This window comes from Lasiodiplodia theobromae, assembly GCF_012971845.1.
Source record: "Lasiodiplodia theobromae strain AM2As chromosome Unknown scaffold_21, whole genome shotgun sequence".
Classification (NCBI taxonomy): domain Eukaryota; kingdom Fungi; phylum Ascomycota; class Dothideomycetes; order Botryosphaeriales; family Botryosphaeriaceae; genus Lasiodiplodia; species Lasiodiplodia theobromae.
The window spans coordinates 672,313-690,594 of NW_023336419.1; the positions used below are offsets into that span (position 1 = coordinate 672,313).

At 55.7% G+C, this 18,282-nt stretch overlaps 8 protein-coding genes across 8 annotated transcripts; 4 read left to right on the forward strand and 4 right to left on the reverse strand.

The window, feature by feature from the left end:
- Positions 1 to 726: 726 nt before the first annotated feature.
- On the reverse strand, positions 727 to 1,227 carry LTHEOB_7241 (uncharacterized protein; the record flags this gene model as incomplete). The annotated part of the gene is made up of 3 exons (XM_035516586.1): positions 727 to 860; positions 950 to 1,111; positions 1,176 to 1,227. 3 exons carry the CDS (start codon positions 1,225 to 1,227, stop codon positions 727 to 729), a joined length of 348 nt encoding a protein of 115 aa, XP_035371688.1.
- A 1,438-nt stretch (positions 1,228 to 2,665) lies between these two features.
- On the forward strand, positions 2,666 to 4,427 carry LTHEOB_7242 (N-carbamoyl-l-amino acid hydrolase; the record flags this gene model as incomplete). The annotated part of the gene is made up of 4 exons (XM_035516587.1): positions 2,666 to 2,832; positions 2,986 to 3,297; positions 3,372 to 3,673; positions 3,742 to 4,427. 4 exons carry the CDS (start codon positions 2,666 to 2,668, stop codon positions 4,425 to 4,427), a joined length of 1,467 nt encoding a protein of 488 aa, XP_035371689.1.
- A 177-nt stretch (positions 4,428 to 4,604) lies between these two features.
- LTHEOB_7243 (Telomere maintenance protein) lies at positions 4,605 to 5,480 on the reverse strand (the record flags this gene model as incomplete). Its single annotated transcript, XM_035516588.1, has 1 exon — positions 4,605 to 5,480. The coding sequence occupies one exon, from the start codon at positions 5,478 to 5,480 to the stop codon at positions 4,605 to 4,607; it is 876 nt and encodes a 291-aa protein (XP_035371690.1).
- A 365-nt stretch (positions 5,481 to 5,845) lies between these two features.
- On the forward strand, positions 5,846 to 6,715 carry LTHEOB_7244 (40s ribosomal protein s10; the record flags this gene model as incomplete). The annotated part of the gene is made up of 5 exons (XM_035516589.1): positions 5,846 to 5,914; positions 5,964 to 6,022; positions 6,127 to 6,175; positions 6,298 to 6,380; positions 6,436 to 6,715. 5 exons carry the CDS (start codon positions 5,846 to 5,848, stop codon positions 6,713 to 6,715), a joined length of 540 nt encoding a protein of 179 aa, XP_035371691.1.
- Positions 6,716 to 7,322: 607 nt separating this feature from the next.
- On the forward strand, positions 7,323 to 8,045 carry LTHEOB_7245 (uncharacterized protein; the record flags this gene model as incomplete). Its single annotated transcript, XM_035516590.1, has 3 exons — positions 7,323 to 7,369; positions 7,479 to 7,537; positions 7,744 to 8,045. The coding sequence occupies 3 exons, from the start codon at positions 7,323 to 7,325 to the stop codon at positions 8,043 to 8,045; spliced, it is 408 nt and encodes a 135-aa protein (XP_035371692.1).
- A 514-nt stretch (positions 8,046 to 8,559) lies between these two features.
- LTHEOB_7246 (uncharacterized protein) lies at positions 8,560 to 10,103 on the reverse strand (the record flags this gene model as incomplete). Its single annotated transcript, XM_035516591.1, has 5 exons — positions 8,560 to 9,232; positions 9,304 to 9,584; positions 9,646 to 9,738; positions 9,790 to 9,897; positions 9,954 to 10,103. 5 exons carry the CDS (start codon positions 10,101 to 10,103, stop codon positions 8,560 to 8,562), a joined length of 1,305 nt encoding a protein of 434 aa, XP_035371693.1.
- A 2,627-nt stretch (positions 10,104 to 12,730) lies between these two features.
- Positions 12,731 to 15,459, forward strand: LTHEOB_7247 (alcohol dehydrogenase; the record flags this gene model as incomplete). Its single annotated transcript, XM_035516592.1, has 2 exons — positions 12,731 to 13,607; positions 13,658 to 15,459. 2 exons carry the CDS (start codon positions 12,731 to 12,733, stop codon positions 15,457 to 15,459), a joined length of 2,679 nt encoding a protein of 892 aa, XP_035371694.1.
- Positions 15,460 to 16,739: 1,280 nt separating this feature from the next.
- On the reverse strand, positions 16,740 to 17,207 carry LTHEOB_7248 (Hydrophobin 2; the record flags this gene model as incomplete). The annotated part of the gene is made up of 3 exons (XM_035516593.1): positions 16,740 to 16,775; positions 16,861 to 16,946; positions 17,054 to 17,207. 3 exons carry the CDS (start codon positions 17,205 to 17,207, stop codon positions 16,740 to 16,742), a joined length of 276 nt encoding a protein of 91 aa, XP_035371695.1.
- Positions 17,208 to 18,282: the final 1,075 nt, after the last annotated feature.

Consider the following 18,282-nt stretch of genomic DNA (forward strand, 5'->3'; position numbering starts at 1 on the left):
GGTTGTACGTACCCTTCCAGTGGATTTGGGGTCTTTGAACCCCGAAGCCAGGACCGAAGCCGAGACCGTAACCAGTCCCATGTGATAATCCAAGCATGCGCTGCATTGTAAGATTTACATAACGTAAGAACATCATGATCCCTTGGCATGCTACAATTTTACCCTGCTAGCTTACAAGCTGGAGAACGAGATCTGTCTCTTTCCTTTTTTTTTAGAAAAGAAAAAATAAACGAAAATCATATGTGCCCCTGTACAAAGCAAGTGCAAACCTTTCTTAACTTTGTCTCTCTTGAATATTGCTCCTGGCAGCGAAGCCTACAAAATTTTTTGAGTCTCCCCGGCTAGATTGGTACATTCTACTTAACGTCTCTAATAGGGCTTTCCTAAAGCCAAACAGATTCCACCACATATTCTAAATAGTATTTTTCTTTTTCCCTTCCGTATGCAGGCACTCTCTCCATCCCGTAATATCGGAAAGGCATCCCGCGCACATTCACGTAGTCCCAAAACACGGAGCAAGATGGTTAACCCAGAGCAGCAGATCCTTTTTCGAGCCGTCGAGATGGCCAGACCTAGGCCATAACCCATAGCGGAAAGTCAATCTAGCCAGAACCGTCTATCCCCTAGAACCCCCGGACCTTCAAAGGCCCATACCACGAACATACGTTTCGAAGTGAAGTGAAGCGCAAGCATCGACGCAAACCCCTCCCAGCTGACCACCAGCGTTCATGAAGGGCCGCCTTCATCTCCCTCCTCACGCATGCTCGTGATCTTGTGCCGCTTACTCCACCATTTCCTAGCGGCCCCCTTGATCTTCCTCCATACTACTTTCCTCCCCCTGCGAGACTTCAGCGTGCTGCCTGCGGCCTGGGTTAGGATAAGCATCGTTTAGTCACACTAGATCATAACCTCTCGAAGTAGACACGGAAGTAACGGCGTGAGAACTTACCAAGGGGCAGACGGTCGAAGTTGTTGGCCTGCTGCTGCGCGGGCGACGGGTGCGAGCCCCCAGGAGGGATCGGCGGAGCCACGCGGGGTGCAGGGGGGTTAGTGGGTCGGCGGGCGGGAGGCCCGCGGCGGCGGTGGTGGCGCTCCTGCTGAGTTGAAAATGCTGGGGTATATTTAGCATCGATATTGAATCTGGCAAATCCGCGGAGTAGGGCAGGGGAACTTACAGGTGTTCTCGCCTGAGGCGGGCTCGAGCTCGGTGGTGCGCTGTGCATCCATGGTGTTCGTGTTGGCGCCAGCAAACCAAGGAGGGTGAAGGGGTGTGAAGGAAAAAGGTCCGTGACTGCGGGTGAAGAAGCTTTCATCTGGGCGGTGTTCGGCGCCCCGGCGAGGATCGTCGGCCGGGAGAGCGGCGAAAGGGCTACGTGGGGATCGCTGGGCGGTGAAAGGCGAGGGATGGCTGCGGGGCGTCCTGTTCGTTCTGCGCGGGCTGCTCTCGTTCTCCCTATTTTCCCTTTCGTCTGACAAGTAGCTATTAATAGCTGTGATGTCTACTCGAGGGGCTGACTGCCCCGTTCGACTATCGAGTGGCGGTAATGGTGGGACTCTTCGTATAGTGAGTGGGGCCGGTATCATGCTCATCTGTGACATTTCACCTAAATCCATAATACCGCGCGGTGGCGAGAAGGAGCTTTCTGAGGAGCCATCCTCGTAACCACGGCCCCTGTCGTCCGACATGTTGACCTCTCTCGACTTCTTGAAGCTTTTAAGGAAGCTAGATGTACATACAATGCTATTCTAAAAATTTAGGATTATGCGTCAGGCTTTTATTTGAATGGCCCGGCAAATTCCCAACTGATTGTCCAGCACCGCAAATTGAGGCGCCGTTTGCCCTTTTGAAAAGCAATAGCCCCTCCATCTTGCATGTCCCGTCACGCATTAAATCTCTATCGGGGAATTTTACCTTCGCAAATAGCTGAGTACGACAACATTGCAGTATTTGATTGGTATATTTCACTGCATTCTCGATCACATTACATGGCTAATGCTTCGCCTTGGGCAAAGCGTCCAGCTAGTTATATTTATAGTACTAGAACTTGGAGGGGAAGCGACGGCCTTGTTCATCAGATCAAGTCTGCATAAATGTCAACCTTTATCATTTCAAGATATGAGCAGAAGGCGATGCAAGGCTGGATAGAAGCATCAATTGCACGATACCAATTTAGAATCTGCATTGAGCCTTTCAGATTGGATAGATATAGAGACCCTATCATCTCTAGCATTCGCCTTTTTATTTCAAGCCATCAATTTTGTATTGAATTTTACATTGCAAGAAATACATTTTGAGGTGACGTCGATGGTCGCGGCGTCAGCTGACGACTGAATCGGGAAAGACGGCACGGCGACTAACCCCCACGTTTCACAACGCCAACCCCATGGGTGCTGCCTGCCAGGTCTTATCTCCGTGACAGCCAAGCTCAGTGGTCGGATCATCTTGCTTTTGTCTCAACGACATCTCACTCCACCTACATTCCATACGCTCATAAAAACCAGCCATCACCCTCAATTGCTCCCTACAACCTCAGATCAGCACCAGAAATCAATATTGGCTATGGCAATAACAACAAGAAGCATGATTTCAGCTATCGCGCGGCGGCAAGCTGCGGGTTGCGGACTACTCAGGCGATGTGCGCGACCTGTGGCACCGTTCAAACCCATGCTGCGTCCTCAGAACTTTAGATGCTTCAGTGTGTCAGGAAGCAGAGCATGGCATACAGTGGAGATGTCTGAACCGGATCTCGCCAGCTTGAAAGTCAACCAGAGCAGGCTGATGGAGGATATTCACTACACATGCTCATGGGGAACAGGCGAGCGTTGGGGAACGTAAGTCTAAATTTCAATTTAAGTTTGTTTCTTTCAAACCGAGGTTTGGTTTTTATCCCAAATTTGTCTTATTCACAGGCGCAACTATTGCACCCAAAAACTACCTGCATATTTTTTCTTTGCAATCAAACCATGTCCTGATGACCTTTACAGCGCTCCAACTGAGATAGGAATGTCTCGCCTCTCTCTTTCTGATGCGGATAAAGAAGTTCGAGACTGGTTCGTGGCAACCACCCAAGCGCTCGGCTGCCACACCACCATCGATGCCATGGGCAACATCTTTGCAATTCGTCCCGGGCGACGACAAGGCCCCGCTACTTTCGCAGGCTCTCATCTCGATACGCAGCCTACTGGTGGCCGGTATGATGGCATTCTTGGTGTCACTGCTGGTGTCGAGATGCTCAAAGTCCTCAGTGAAAATTGGGTAGAGACAGAGTTCCCTGTCGGAGTAGTGAATTGGACCAAGTATGTACCTCTACTTTTCTTGTTTTCCACGGCTTCCATGTTGCGCATTGGAACAAAGTTTTGACCCCAAACAGCGAAGAAGGAGCCCGCTTCCCCATATCCATGGTCGCATCAGGGGTCTGGTCTGGCGATATTCCTCTTGAGCGCGCCCACAACCTGCGCGAGGTTGGTGGCGGTACTGCAACGATGAAGACCGAGCTGGAGCGCATCGGTTATCTAGGCAAGACTCCGGCCAGCCACGAAGCCATGCCCATGGCCGCCCATTTCGAGCTCCACATCGAACAAGGCCCCATTCTCGAAGCCGAACAGAAAAAGATCGGCGTCGTGCAAGGCGTGCAAGCGTACCGCTGGTTCACGATCGATGTGAAAGGACGAGGTAAGCAAAAATTCATCACCGCACTCTTCTTGTCCTTATCACCAAACTGACCATGTTCTCCCATCCAGACTGCCACACGGGCACAACCCCCTTCCCCACACGCTCCGACGCCCTCCTCACAGCATCCAAGCTGATCCTACACTCGCACCGCCTCGCCACCGCGCACCCCTCCGCCCTCGCCAGCACCGGCATCCTGACGCTCACGCCGGGCAGCACCAACACGGTCCCAGGCCACGTGCGCTTCAGCCTGGACATCCGCTCTCCGTCCGACGCCGTGCTGGACGCGCTCGAGGACGCGCTGCGCACCGACTTCGCCGCCATCGCGCGCGGCGACGCCGCTCCGGGCAGCTCGTCGCTGCTCGGCGGCGCGGGGACGGACGTGTCGGCCGGGTGCACCAGGGGCGTGCCGTGCGAGATCGAGTGGGCGACCGACAGCGTCAGCCCGGCCGTCGTGTTCCACGAGGATGCGGTGGCGTGCGTGCGCAAGGCGAGCGGCTGGTACGACGGCACGAGGGGCTTGACTAGAGATCTGACGAGCGGTGCGGGACACGATAGTGTGTATGCGTCGCGCAGGTGCCCCACGGGCATGATCTTCGTGCCGTGCAGGGACGGCGTGAGCCACAATCCGAGCGAGTTCTGCGCGCCGGAGGACTGTGCGGCTGGGGCGCAGGTGCTGTTGGGGAGCGTGTTGGCCTTTGATCGGATGAGGGCGGAGCGGAGGGTGACATGGGCGCAGGAGGAGAGGAGGGCTTGATAAAAATAGTGGAGATCCGCGAGGGGAACAGAACGGCTTCACTCATGTCTGAAGGCCTCGAAATGATAGGTAGTAATGAACCATTCGAATCCGGGTATAATTGAATTTCGTACCAGAACGCCAATATCTTTGCCCCGAGCCTTGCGCCGAAACACCAAACTTGTTGTCAAAAATTTCTTAAGCCTTAGCCTTGCCCTTGCCCTCAACTTCCGGTTCCTCGGGTTCCTCATCTTCATCATCTTCGCTCATATCCTCGTCATCGTCCCAACCGAAGAAGGTCCTGTTTGCCGGAGCAGCAGGCTTCGACGCACTAGCCTTCGGCGCGCTAGCCTTGATCTCCTCCTCACTCTCACTGCCCTCGCTGCCCTCAGAGGGGCTCGCCGAGCTATCACTCTCCTTGCCCAGAACGTCCTTGATATCCCCCTTCTTCATCGCCTCCAGCACCGCCAGCCTCGTCCGCTCCTCGGCCTCCTCCTTGGCCTCGACCCACTCTCCATTCAGCCTGCCCTTGCCGCCCTTCAAGATCTCCTCCTCCTTGCGCTCGGCCATCTCGACAATCTCCTGCCACCGCTGGCGCCGCTCCTCCTTCTGCTTCTGGTCCATCTCGGGCTTCACGGCCAGGTACTCAGCCAGGGCCTTCGCCTCGGTCACGGTGCGCAGTCGCCGTCCGTCCAGGTTGCGCGACGAGCCGTTGTTCTCGCCCGCGCCGCGCTTCTTGCGCATACGCCCGCCGGCCGCGCGCAGCTGCGAGCCGAAACCACCCTTACCACCGCACAGGGGTGCGGTGAGGCGCAGGGAGAGGAAAGCGGGGGCATCTTGCTCGGCGGATGAGGAAGAGAGCAGTGACGATAGTGGCGTGGCAGAGTCGGGTTGTAGGAGTTTGTTGGAGTTGGTCGTCAGGATCAGTCGGTTGTCGATGGAGGGGATGCGCTGGGTCAGCGCCGCGCTGAAGTCGGCGACGGTGGATGTGGCTGGGAGGGGGAGCGAGAGCGTCTTCGGCAGACCCAGGCCCGGAAACGAGGTGAGGAGGACGTTGATGGTTGATGGCGCCATGTTGGATGTGAGTGGCTGCAGCGCTGAGGGTTTCCGGTGTCGGCGAGGACAGTAGGGGGTCGATGGTTTCACGGTGTCCGTATGCAGCGCGGATGCGAGAAAATTAGCGCAGCTGCAGGGAGTTGCCGACGGTGTGCTGAGCGTGAACGCGGTGTTGGACTTTGACGGGCGGCGGCGGCGTTGAGCGTTGCGGGCAGTCGCCGGGGGCGCAGAAGTCTTGGCGCTGGCCGGGGCGGGTTAACCGAGACCTCCGCGCACATCGTTAATCAGCTGTTGGAAAACCACCAAGGAACCCTCCGACCGACGACGACGAGCCAGCCCACCCGCAAACCCACCCTCCGGACTAACCACCACAGTCGCCCATCATGTACGCGATCCCCATACCTGCGATGCTGCTTTGCGAGAGGAGGACGATTGCGCGCTGCGCTGCTGCTGTTGGACGAACTGGGGCTGATCGAAAATTCCGCTAGGCTTATTCCCAAGGCCGACCGCAAGAAGATTCACGAGTACATCTTCCGTGAGGGTGTTCTCGTCGCCAAGAAGTCAGTACTTTCCCTGGAGATATGAAGCGACGGAGAGGGTGGAATTCGAGCTGGAAATATTTTGGGGTATCGACTATGTTTGGAGACTGACTTGCGCTCTGCAGGGACTTCAACCTTCCCAAGCACCAGGACATTGACACCAAGAACCTCTATGTACGTGCAACCTGAATCTCCGAATCCCAGATGCACACGAGATGTGCACCTCCAACAACTCTTCTCCTGATCTGCGATCACGACTCAATTGTTTGGGATTGAAACTAATTATCTGCGAATAGGTCATCAAGGCTTGCCAGTCCCTCACCTCCCGCGGCTACCTGAAGACCCAGTTCTCGTGGCAGTGGTACTACTACACCCTCACGTTAGTCGCCACATAGTCCCACACTAGATTGTGCTCTTTGCTAACGTGCATGCAGCCCCGAGGGTCTTGACTACCTCCGCGAGTGGCTCCACCTCCCGGCCGAGATCGTTCCCCAGACCCACATCAAGCAGCAGCGCTCGCACGCTCCCCCGCGTGGCATGCTCGACGGCGAGCGCCGTGGTGGTGGCCGTGGTGGTCCCCGTGGCGACCGTGACTCCTACCGCCGCCGTGATGCCGGCGAGAAGGAGGGCGGTGCCCCCGGCGAGTTCCAGCCCCAGTTCCGTGGTGGCTTCGGCCGTGGCCGTGCCCCCGCTGCTGGCAACGCTCCCCAGTAAATGCTCCGCGGTTCCGGTTCCTGCTCCGACGACGCTTTTTAGACGACAGCGAGCACGGCGAAGTGCTCGGCGGCTGATGAACGGACGACGGGCATTCTCGCCATGTGTACGCCCTGGTCGAAAAAGAGGTCCTTTATCGGTGGGCGTCTCGGGTTGAAAGGCTTGGGATGTTTTAGTCGGGTTATTTTATTTTCTTCAGCATGACAAAATATCAAAATGGAATGGGTAGGGTCGGACGGTAGCGTGTTCGATCGAGTGACAGAAATTGCCGGGGTCGCATAGGTCGAAGGGGGCGGATGACACCGCAAAATTTCACGAGCACCACGCATCTGTGGAATAGCGAAATGCAGATGTCGATGTCCTAGAAGCTGTTGCCTCGTTTTGGCTGTGAGCAACGTGAATGGCATGTGTGTTAACTGCTTTAGGAATGCATGATGCGGAGGGATCCAGCAGCCTACGTCATAGCTATGGAGGGGAGCTGCAGCACATCTCAACAACTTCCGCTCTACACCCCGCGCTGCTTAAAGACCGATTGTTCCCTCGATCGATTCTACTCCAGCCTTCTCTCACAGAACACTTCAGTCCTCAACTTTCCAGAACATCAACCATGTCTTCTAACCTCATGGACACTGAGCCCGGTGGCCGCAACACGCAGTACGCCTTTCCCTCGTTCACAGCAGCTGCCCGCCCACGTCATACCATATGCAGCGTCGCTCCTCTTCTGCCATCGAGCGGTTCGCTAACCCCAAGTCACAATTGACAGGTACGAGTCCATCAAGACCGTCACCAACCCTACCGCCAAGGAGCCGGGACAACTAGGTCGTACGTAGCCAACCAACCAAATTCCCTCCCAAACTCTCCCACAGAGCATCAATACCCCTCGGTTTTCCCCTTCCACTGTCCGTCATACCGCCCAAGTCTCCAGTGTCCCTAAAGCAGAGCCGCCCCCCAACCCACACCAACCACGCAGTCCCACACTTCCATGCCACCAGCAATCACACTGACGTCACACGCTTCTCTTCCTTCAGACGGTTTATCCACCACCGCCGACGCACCCAGCTCCGGCTCCGGCTCGACCCACCACAAGACGGCCAACGCGGCCACGCAAGTCTCGCCGGCCGAGAAGATCCGTTTCGGCCAGGCGATCTCCGAGGAAGGCGGCATGACGGGCTACACCGACCCGGCGGTGGCAGGCACCGGCCACGCTGCGCATGAAGGTGGATTCGGTGGCACGGAGGCCTTGGTCGAAGGGGGAAGTGATGAAGCGCAGAGGAGGAAGGCGCAGGGGTATGGTGGGAAGGCGGATATGGATGGGGGTGTTGGTGCGTGAGAAGGAAGGATTGGGTGGTGCGGTGGTTTTTGGTTCGATTAAGTAGTGTATTAATTATTGATTATTTCTTTGATGGTTGATTGAGAGAAATGTTGTGCGTGTGAGGTTTAGTTGTGAGAAGGGGAAGTGTGTGGTGAATGGTGTGAGACAGAGCGCCAAATTACCCGAATGATATATAAAACTTGATCAGAAGTATCAGAAGGATGTTTGGGAAAATGTTGGAGGTGTTGTGAAAAGTGTAGGTGAAGGGCGTTGGCTAGATGAATTAAGTGTTGGTTTTTTGTGTTCGGTTTGAGTTAAAACTTGTAAATTCGGGCCCGCATTTCACTTCAAACCCTCACTGCCTCAGTAGTTATACTAGAGATATACCTTACCTCGTCTTCATGTGATACTGAAAGACACGCTTAGAAAATATCGCATTGTGATAAAACATTTCATTCATCACTTGATATAACAAAAGAAAAAAAATAGTAAAGAACGTCCACGCACTCTACCGGGCAGCCCGCCCACACAACTACAAAGCGCTCACACCTCTTTCCCTACGCGCATCGTCTGCCGACTCTCTCGGTGCCATACCGCTATTGCCGTAGTAGCCCATCACCTCCCACTCCGTCTTCTTCTTCGTCCGCCCATCGATGATCCCCGCCTCGCTCGCCTCCGTCTCCGCTATACTCTCAGTGCTGCTCTCCCTCACATCCACTACCGTCGGCCGCCTGCTGCTGCCGCCGTCAGCAACAGCAGCAGCCCTCTCGATATCGTCGTCGTCACCACCATCCCTCCCGCCCGACGACATCATCGCCCTCAGCGGATACGCCTTCTTCTTCTTCTTCTTATCGCTGCTGCAACTGCAAACGTACCCGCCGGCCCGCGCCGAGCGTTGGAACCCGTACGACGCCGGAAGCGAGGCGGAGGCGGAGGAGATGTTCCCAGCGATGCGGCCGGCGGACCACTCGAGGAAGGGCTTGAGCGCTGGAATGCAGGCGGCGATGATGGCGATGGTGCTGTGCAGGTCCGTCCACAGCCAGTAGCCGGTCTGGTCGTACGAGGTGTCGAAAGGGGCGGCTGCGGTTGCTGCTTTCGTCGTCGTTACTGCGGTGCGATGCTGATGTCGGCTCACTGACGTCGTCGTCGAGGATGTAGCCCGGGCTTGGGATGCGACGTAGCGGGTTATGCTGGCGGCGATGACGCTGTTGTGCGTACCTGACGGTTAGTCTTTTTTTTCTTTCGGTTGGTGGGGATGTTGTTGTTGTGGACGTACACGATGCGGAAGGCGAACAGGGTCTGTATCAGCCATTTCTTTCGACGCGGTATGCGCACGTTATAGATGATCCAGAAAGGCAGAGCCATTATCATGGCCTCAGTCAGGCAGTCTACGACAGTCACGTAGAGCCAGATCTTCTCCGGCAGGCAGGAGCCGGCGGGGTAGGCTGTGGGGTCCCAGGGATGCGGCATCGGACATTGGAAGGCCACAATGAACTCGGAGCTGATGGCCCAGAGGGCGATGATGATGGCGAGGGCCCAGATTACGCGATGGTGGATCTTGAGAGGGATGAGTTAGCCGTTTGGAGTAGTTGTTAACCTGGGTATGGGGGAGATTTACTTTCTTGACGGCGAGCCGCCGGAAGAAGACAGTCATCGAGATTTTGGCAGTGGCTATGACGGCGATGTAAAGAAGGTGTTGGGCGTAGTTGGCCTGAGGAATGTCAGCGATTTGCATCACTCCCCTCAGAATCCGGAAACATACCTTGGTTCTGGCATCATTTTGCTTCTCCGTCAAGCCGGCTCGATGCTTTCCAAGTCCACCCAGTTGTACGGCCAGCGCTAATGACACAGTTGCCCCTATATCCATCAACTACGCGGTTGAGCGTGAGTAACGAAGAGCATCGGCACCTCCGAGGATGTACTTACCAGAGCCACGCCGACCATGATGTCCTCAGTGCGGAGTTGACGTGTGGCGGTGTAGCGGATGGTTAATCTGACGATGACCAAGAGGATAGCTAGGGCCATCAAGGCCCAGCTGACCGGCTCGAGATCCTCTACGTGGGTTTGGATTCCCATGGCCGCTACCGGTGCCGACGAAATACGAAGTTGAAGATACGAGTGTTGTCTGAGGCGGTCATCGAATAGGAGTGGCAAGAACAAGGGAATTTAGTGTATTGGTTATGGTTACGAGGAACCTGCCTCGCGGGGTTAGAAAATAGGCGGATTGGATACCGGAGGCCGACGGAAAATAGGTTGCATGTGCCGACTTTCTGCCAATGGGGCAAAGATGTATGCAAGACGGCATATTCTCTCCGGATGCGGAAAGCTCGCCAACTCTTATATTAAAAGCCGCCACTTCGGCACCAAGTATGAAGGATTCTGTGAAGCGAAGGGGCCAATGGCGGGGCTGGCAAAGCAAATACGCAGCAATATGCCGCCCGGCAATTTGATGGCGAAGTAAGCAGCTGGAACGCCGGTTACTGAAAGTAGGGAGAGAGCCGAACAGGACCATGAGTAATAGTGATACGGCCGGGAGCTCGAGCTCGTCCCGGCTGACGGGAAACAGGGCCGTTTGTTTCATTCGCAGTGGTAGGTGCAGGCGGCGGGGGGAAAAGTGGGTAAATGGGATCCGGCGCGATGCGTGGAGGATGTGCCGCGTGTGAAGATCACTGTGTCCATAGCGGCCATTGATGCGATGCGCCAGAGTGCGTAAAGATCAGCGAATATCGGAGAGATGATATATTCTGTATTTGGGCTGTTGCATTGGGTCTCGTTGTAAATGTTTGTAGTGCGACCTTGCAGTTCCTTGGCTAAAACAAGATTCCCGCCACAGAGCAAGCATCTCCTTGGTATTCACTCAAGAATTTACCGGCGGCACCGTGTTCAGAAGTCTGTTGCTAACGCCAAGCCCGGAGCTCGGAAAGGAGTCTAAAAATTTGGGGCCTCGAACGGGCTGAGTGGAGATGCACGGAATGTATGAGGCGGCGGAAGAGATTAGCAAAACGTCCTCATTCTCCCAGGGTTTCTAGAGCGTCTAATACCGCAGGGTTCAGGGGATAGTTCTCACGGGGGCTGCCGGATCTGAGACGCGGGAAGCGGTGTTCTGCCCAAGATGGATATTCTGATGACGCGGTCTGGGTCGCTGTGCGGTTCCGAGAGGGCGCTAAATTGGCTCCCGCTACAGCGTCGGCTAAGGGTAGCCATGTGGAAACAGGCTTGCAGTGTGGATTCCGCGCATGTGGGAGTGTGATTTTGTGCATGATTGGCCTGTCGAGCCAACGGTAGGTAATCAAGAGTCTGGAAGCGGGGATTGTGATCCACATGTTGCCAACCGGGATTTCATCCGACAGGAGGTTGCCGTGCGGGAGATCTGTGACAGCGACAGTGGGTATTGCCGTGCTTGCATGCTGATTTTTCTTTCCTTTGCTTTGTTTTACAAGGACACCTTGAGGCGTGCTTGACGCCGCGGAAGTGAAGTTGTAGCTGAAAGGTTGATGCATCCAGGGGCGATTCTATGAGGCACAAGTTTTTTCGTCTGCAATCTGAAGGCTGTCACTCTAAAAGCTGGCAGATGATAACAATGCGGAATGTATGCTGGGGAGCGTGCGTGCAGGCCAGAGTGTGTTTAAGATGATCCCAGTCATAAGGGAGCAGCTCAAATTTGAAGAAGTTAGTGGGCGTCGGGTGAGAGCTACAACGGGGAGGGTGGAAGCAGAGATGTCAGCAGGGCGTTTCATGAATCCCTGCGTCGATCCGAGTCGTCGTCAGCAGAAGCGTTCGAGGCGTAAATGGTTGCATCTCGGGCGCACGGCTAGCGAAAGCGAAAACTTAAAGTACAGAACAAAGGAGTTTCTAGCAAATTCGAGTCTGAGGTGTGCGGTGAGAGTAGCATTCACGTGCGGTCTGAAGTGGTGCGAAAACAAGGTTGGAAATAGTTTTAGTTTCTTCAAAGTGGATCGACTAGCAAGAAAAGAAGGAAGAGCGGCATGGAAGGAAGGCGGGAGCTCCGGGCCGCGGCACGTGAGGGCGTGGGGCTGACGTGTTCGGGCAGGGTCCACCGGCGGAAGGCAGCGACACGAACTACAGAAGGCTCCATTAGCCGCAACGAGACAGGCGTGACGAAAAGAAACAATCCAGGTGATGCAGAAATATGGTGTTGTTGGTTGAGCTGAGCCTCAAGGCCTGTTCCCTGCTCAGCTGAACCCCGCAATATCACGACATCGCTGGCAAAGATGAGTTGTCCACCACCCGCTTTCCCCACCCACCCTCAGTGACACGACCGCCAGAGCGGTCTGAGTCTGCCAATCCTCTCGCCAACTCATCGCCGCCGCACATCTTCACGCCTCGCGCAGCCCGAACGCACAGGCCGAAGACGTCACACTTGCTGCTGCTATGCTGCCTGTTAGCACTGACTGTCGAGTGATCCTACCAGACCATCAGTGTTGAAAAAAAATCCAAGACGATCCAAAAGTAGCTTCAGAATGGTCCGAAGCACGTCATCGGGCTAAACAAACAAGCTCAGAACTCTCTCCCATACGCTGCCTCAATTCTTCCAATCATGCCGCTATCGCAACCACCGTTGATCCACATCAATTGCATGATTCGTCGTGTTGGTATTTCGTCATTTTCCAATTCATTCTTAAGCTGCCGCAAACCCTACTCTTCCTCTCCATCGGTGTGTTCAGCGCCTTCCAATCCTCACAATGCCTACTTCACTTGTCAGCGGTCCTTTCCTCTCCCTTCGCCACACTCCCTCGTACGTTCGCCCGGGCGAGGGTGAGGGGTACAATGGCCATTCGGACAGTGTGCCGCCCTCGCACCGGCCATCCGTCTCTTCGGCGCCCTTCTCTTCTTTGAAGTCAGGGCCGCCCAGCGTTTCTCACGACTACACGCACGTCCGTCCGCCTTGGGAGAGCCCTTCCAATGGGTCCAATGGCGCGGCGCATTACAGCTCGGACGACGATTTCCTCAAGCTGGGCCACCCCCAGCAGGACCTTCTCCTCCTCCATGGCCCGCGCCAGAAGCACGCGCTCGAAAAATCGAAAGAAATCCCGCCGCTCAAGAGCGACGACGAGCTCCTTATCCAAGTTCTTGCCATTGGCTTGAACACAGTCGATTGGAAGGGTCCCGACGACGGCTTCGGACAACCATCATATCCGTGGGTCAATGGCAGGGACTTTGCCGGCTTGGTTGTTCGCGCGCCGCGCAAACCGAGCCGAGTGCAGGCGGGCGACGTCGTCTTTGGCCCCTCGACGGATTACAGAGACATTCGCAAGGCGGCGTTCCAGGAGTACGTCGTGACGACCGACTACAACGTTGCTAGGATACCCAAGGACGTGTCGGTGAGAACAGGTGCCGCAATTGGTGTCTCGTTCGTCGCTGCTGCCCTTGGTCTCGGTACCTCGCTCGGTGTCGACTTCAGCTCTCTCGCTGTAGCCGCTCCTCTGGGCCCCGACCTGTATCAATTGGTGCGCTCTATTGACCGCCACCAATTCCCGGAAGATGTTCGCGCAGAGGTGTTTGACAGCATTCCCGCTGACGAACGGCCAGTCCGCGGGGATTGGCTCGTGATTTGGGGAGGTAAGTGCTGCTGGTTCAAAATGTACCTTCATTATACTAACAAGGGATAGGCTCTTCAACCACGGGCATCATCGCGCTCCAGCTTGCCAAGCTGGCAGGGCTCCGGGTCATTGCGGTGGCCGATGTGGCCAGGAACGGAAAGCGTCTGATCGATTTCGGAGCCGACATGCTCGTGGACAGGTTCGACCACCAGCGTGCCATCGACGTGATCCGCAGCATTACCGGCAACCAGCTGCGCTTCGCCATAGACGTGACCGGGCGGGAGTCGGCTACGCACCTGCAGGACATGCTGCACACTTCGGCGGCTGAGAAGCGTGCTCACTTGCTCGGCTATGCCGGCCTCCCCAAGAACAAGGTCATCGACGTGCAGCAGCACATTGTGCCCATCAAGATCTTCCACGCGGCATCTGCCATTGGCGAAGCTCTCATGACTTGGGCTGAGGAGCTCTTGGTCGCCAGGACCTTGAAGTTCCCCGAGATCGAGGTGGCTGACGGAGGTCTTAACGGCATCAACGCTGCCCTCGACCGGATGAGGAGTGGTGAACTCACGGGCAAGCGTATCATCCTTCCCGTCACCGAGACCGATGCCCCGAGCGGCCCCCCTTCGATCCCACCAAGCATCCCCAACGGCATCAGCGTTGCAAGCGTAGCCCCGGAACCCCCTGCTGCCGACGACTTCGCGTACGTCAACCAGCTCAACTCAGACCCCAACCGCCTCCAATTCGCGTACTGGGTGCCCAACGTCTCGGGCGGCCTCGTCATCTCGAAGATCCCGCAGCGCACCAGCTGGGACCTCAAGTCGAACAAGCGGTACGCGCAGACAGCCGAACGCGTCGGCTTCGAATACGCCCTCAGCCAGATCCGCTTCATGGCCGGCTACGGCGCCGAGAACCAGCACGAGCCCGTCACCTTCTCGCAAGCCCTCCTCCACAGCACCGAGCGCCTCAAGCTCATCGTCGCCCTGCTTCCCGGTCCCTGGAACCCTGCCATCGCGGCCAAGCAGATCGCGTCCATCGACAACTACACCGACGGCCGCGTCGCCGTCAACGTCGTGTCCGGATGGTTCAAAGCAGAGTTCCACGCCATCGGCCAGTGGTGGCTCGACCACGCCGAGCGCTACCGGCGGTCCCGCGAGTTCATCGAGTGCCTCCGCGGCATCTGGACGCAGAAGAGCTTCACGTACAAGGGCGACTTTTACCAGTTCAACGACTACCCCTTGCAGCCCAAGCCGCTCGCCTGGCCCGGCCGCCCCCACCCGGAGATCTTCCAGGGCGGCAACAGCGTCGACGCCCGCGACAACGCTGCCGCCGTCTCCGACGTCTACTTCATGAACGGCAACACGCTGGAAGCCTTCATCGCGCAGATCGAAGACGTGAAAGAGCGCGCGCGCAGGAATGGGCGTGAAGGGCAGGTGCGCTTCGCCCTCAACGGCTTCGTCATCGTGCGCGACACCGAGGCCGAGGCCGTCCGCGTGCTGCGCGAGATCCAGGGCCGCGCTGACCCCGAGGCCGTCGAGGGCTTCCGCCAGCAGGTGCGGAATGCGGGCGCGTCGGCGCAGGATGGTCGTGGCATGTGGGCCGACTCGTCGTTCGACGACCTCGTGCAGTATAACGACGGGTTCAAGACGAAGCTGATCGGCACCAAGGAGCAGGTTGCGGATCGCATCTTGCTGCTGAAGAGCATCGGTGTCGATATCTTGTTGACGGCTTTCCTGCACTATGAGGATGAGATTAAGGCGTTTGGCGAGACGGTCATTCCGCTTGTGAGGAGGCTGGAGAGGGAGGGGAGGGGCAGGGATAAGGATTTGGAGATTAGGTTGACTGGGGATGTTTATCGGGAGAGGAAGTACTGAGGATGATGATGATGAGGTGACGTGGAGGCTTTGCGAGAGAGCCTGCAAAAAAAAGGGAGGACTCGATCTGGGTAAGGCTTTGACGAGGTATGTGGAACGATTGTATGTTTGTTACGCGCTGTGATGTCTGTTTGTATCATTTTTCTTTTTCCTATTGGACGTTATGTAGGAGTTGTATTATTTATTTGTATTTCTCTTTCCATCTACTATTACCGACCATCATGATGGTAAATGTCGTGAGATGTGTAACATCCAAGCATCGCCTTCTGTGTGTTTGTATCCAAACCGCCAGGCATCATGGCCATTGCCAAGCACGTCGGTCTGGCCCGGTCCTGCAGCAATGCCCAGACCAGATGACTGATGATATGCGCCGGGTCATCCGCATATGTGCCTGTGATCATTGCGGCAGGTACCGTTCCGACAGTCATGCAGGGTATGGCTCGGCTCGTGCCGGTGCGTTTTTAGGTACCAGGGTGCCCGGTTGGCCGCCGCAGTGCTGATGACTGGGTGTTTCAGTTGTAGAAGAAGATCAAGAGGATGCACTTGAGTGATGAGGGTGTCTTGAAGGAGAAAATTCTGTTGGTCCACGTGCGGTACTGCTGCGTGTACTGGTACATTAAATCTCGAATCAATTGGTATCGGAACAGCAGGGACAACTATGTTGCACTTGGGACGAGGAAAAACAGCAATTAAAGGTCCAGAATTGTCTGTGACTGACCTATAGGTTGGAAAACCATTGGTCGTAATGTTCTTCAATTGCTGTGGAAGTGATGTGGGTGTATGGTGAAGAGACGACTTACCGCCGCTACAAAAATCACTGAACTTCTACAGCCGCAACCGGGAGCCTTCCGAACACAAATCTGCATGTCTGAGCAGCTACTAAACCGCAGCATCTCGTGCACATCAGTCTAAGGATCCACGCGGACACGTCGTCAGTCCTTCGCCTCTAAAAATTTCCTGCGCTGGCGCCTGCTGAGAGGGGGGGAAAATTGCCTCATACCCCGCTCCGCAACCACTAAGAAAACTAGCCGCCGCGCATGATGGGCGTAAGCAGCTCTAACACCCATGCAAGTCATTGGTTCATTGGTGGCGCACCACCCTTCACCCTAATCACAGACCAATAAAACGCAAGAAGTGGCTTCTGGAGTAGTAGCTTCTGAATTATCAATACATTATAGCGCTGAGACCTAGCGAATAGAGGAGAATTCTTCAAGCTCCCTCGGATATTCCCGTGCAGATCATGAAACAATAATGTCAAGTGTCGGTGGTGTTGCCCAGGTTTAGACAGGAGCAGAGCAGATCAAGCCAGCGATTCCCTGTGCACATGCGCGTCAGCCAAAATTCCGGTAGAACCATTTTTCAGCGGCTCTATGAGCTCGAAGGGGGAGAAGAGCCACGTACCAAAGACAGAGTGCAGCACTCAGCCGTCCTTCCGCTGTCAGCGCAGTATTCCTGGAACTCCGTGACCGTCGTAAGGGTTGCGGAGGCTGGAAGAGGGGCGTTGGGTCAGTAAGATCTCGAATGAAAGGGGCACGGCCTAGTGTTTGGGGTATGGAGATACACTGAGTAGCGATAGATAGGGGTGGAAACGTACGCGAAGTGCAAGTGGCGTCGACGACACCAATAACGTCCAGCTGGCAGCAGAGCGGATCACCAGAGGTGCAAAGGGTGCTCTGGCGCTCCTCGAGCTGGGCGGGCGCTGCGAGGGCAACGGCGGCGAGGGCGATGATGGCAGCGATGAACTTCATTGTGAAGACTTGTTGTTTGATTATGTCAATTATGGTGAAAGAGTGGATGTGATGATTGTCTTGTTCGAGGAAGTGATTGAGCTGGATATGGCCCTCGATTTCGATTGCGTGAGTGCCTTTTTATACTCTTCATCTTGGAAAGCGTGTCACTGTTCAACGCCCAACTCTTCCCATCATCCGTCATTCGGTGTCCCGCTCCATCCTTGTTACGCGCGTGCCCCTTGTTTGTCCCTCTGGTCGCGGGGACGACGGGTCGCTCTTGGTATAGCTGCTCGAGCGTGGCTGAAAGTGGCGGCGGAGATGATGGTGGTGAACCCTTGCAGCTACGCCTCTTAGGACCAAGAGTTAAGCTCTTGTCATTGGCCTGGTGGACTAAAAAAACGGTCCATACATGTGGACGTTAAGATCGACGGCGTGGATTCACCCCACCAGCAGATGAGATACGCGAGGGGATTCGTCGGGGGGATGAGGCTGGACCGCTTTTCAAGCCTGATCGTATCGTGAGACTCGCGGGAGAATGGACGGCAAAGCAAAATGTGGTGCAGCGCGGATCACCAGCTGGACAGGGGAGGGGGCGATGGAGATTATTGCCCATTGTGCTCTGCCGTGTTTTCCTGCTTGGATGTGTGATAATGACGTTGAGCGCAATGGTTGGAGGGCGCTGGGCATCATGTGATGTCATGGGTCGGCGTTGAATACCAGATGGATGCGAAGTTCCCGTTCGCCACGCCCTCCTGACGATCGTCCCGTCTGGCGCCCGTTGAGACAGTGGCTTGTTCCTGTGGGCGTTTGTGATAGGCATAAGGTGGCCATGCATATAATGGGATGATCAGCGATTATCCAAGATACGAAGCGGCATTCCCGGCACATGGGCCAACGGTCGACAAGGGTAGTCGTCCGCCCCATCAACTGCAGCCGAGATCTAGTCCGCAATTAGCACTAATCTCCTATAAAGACAACCCCAACCGTAGTTCTCTGCCTTGCTTGCCTTCCCTAACCGCTAAGACCTTAGCCTTGGATTTATTAAATCTTTCCCCAACTGAACAAGCCGCAAATTAACCCCAGTGGCCCGCCA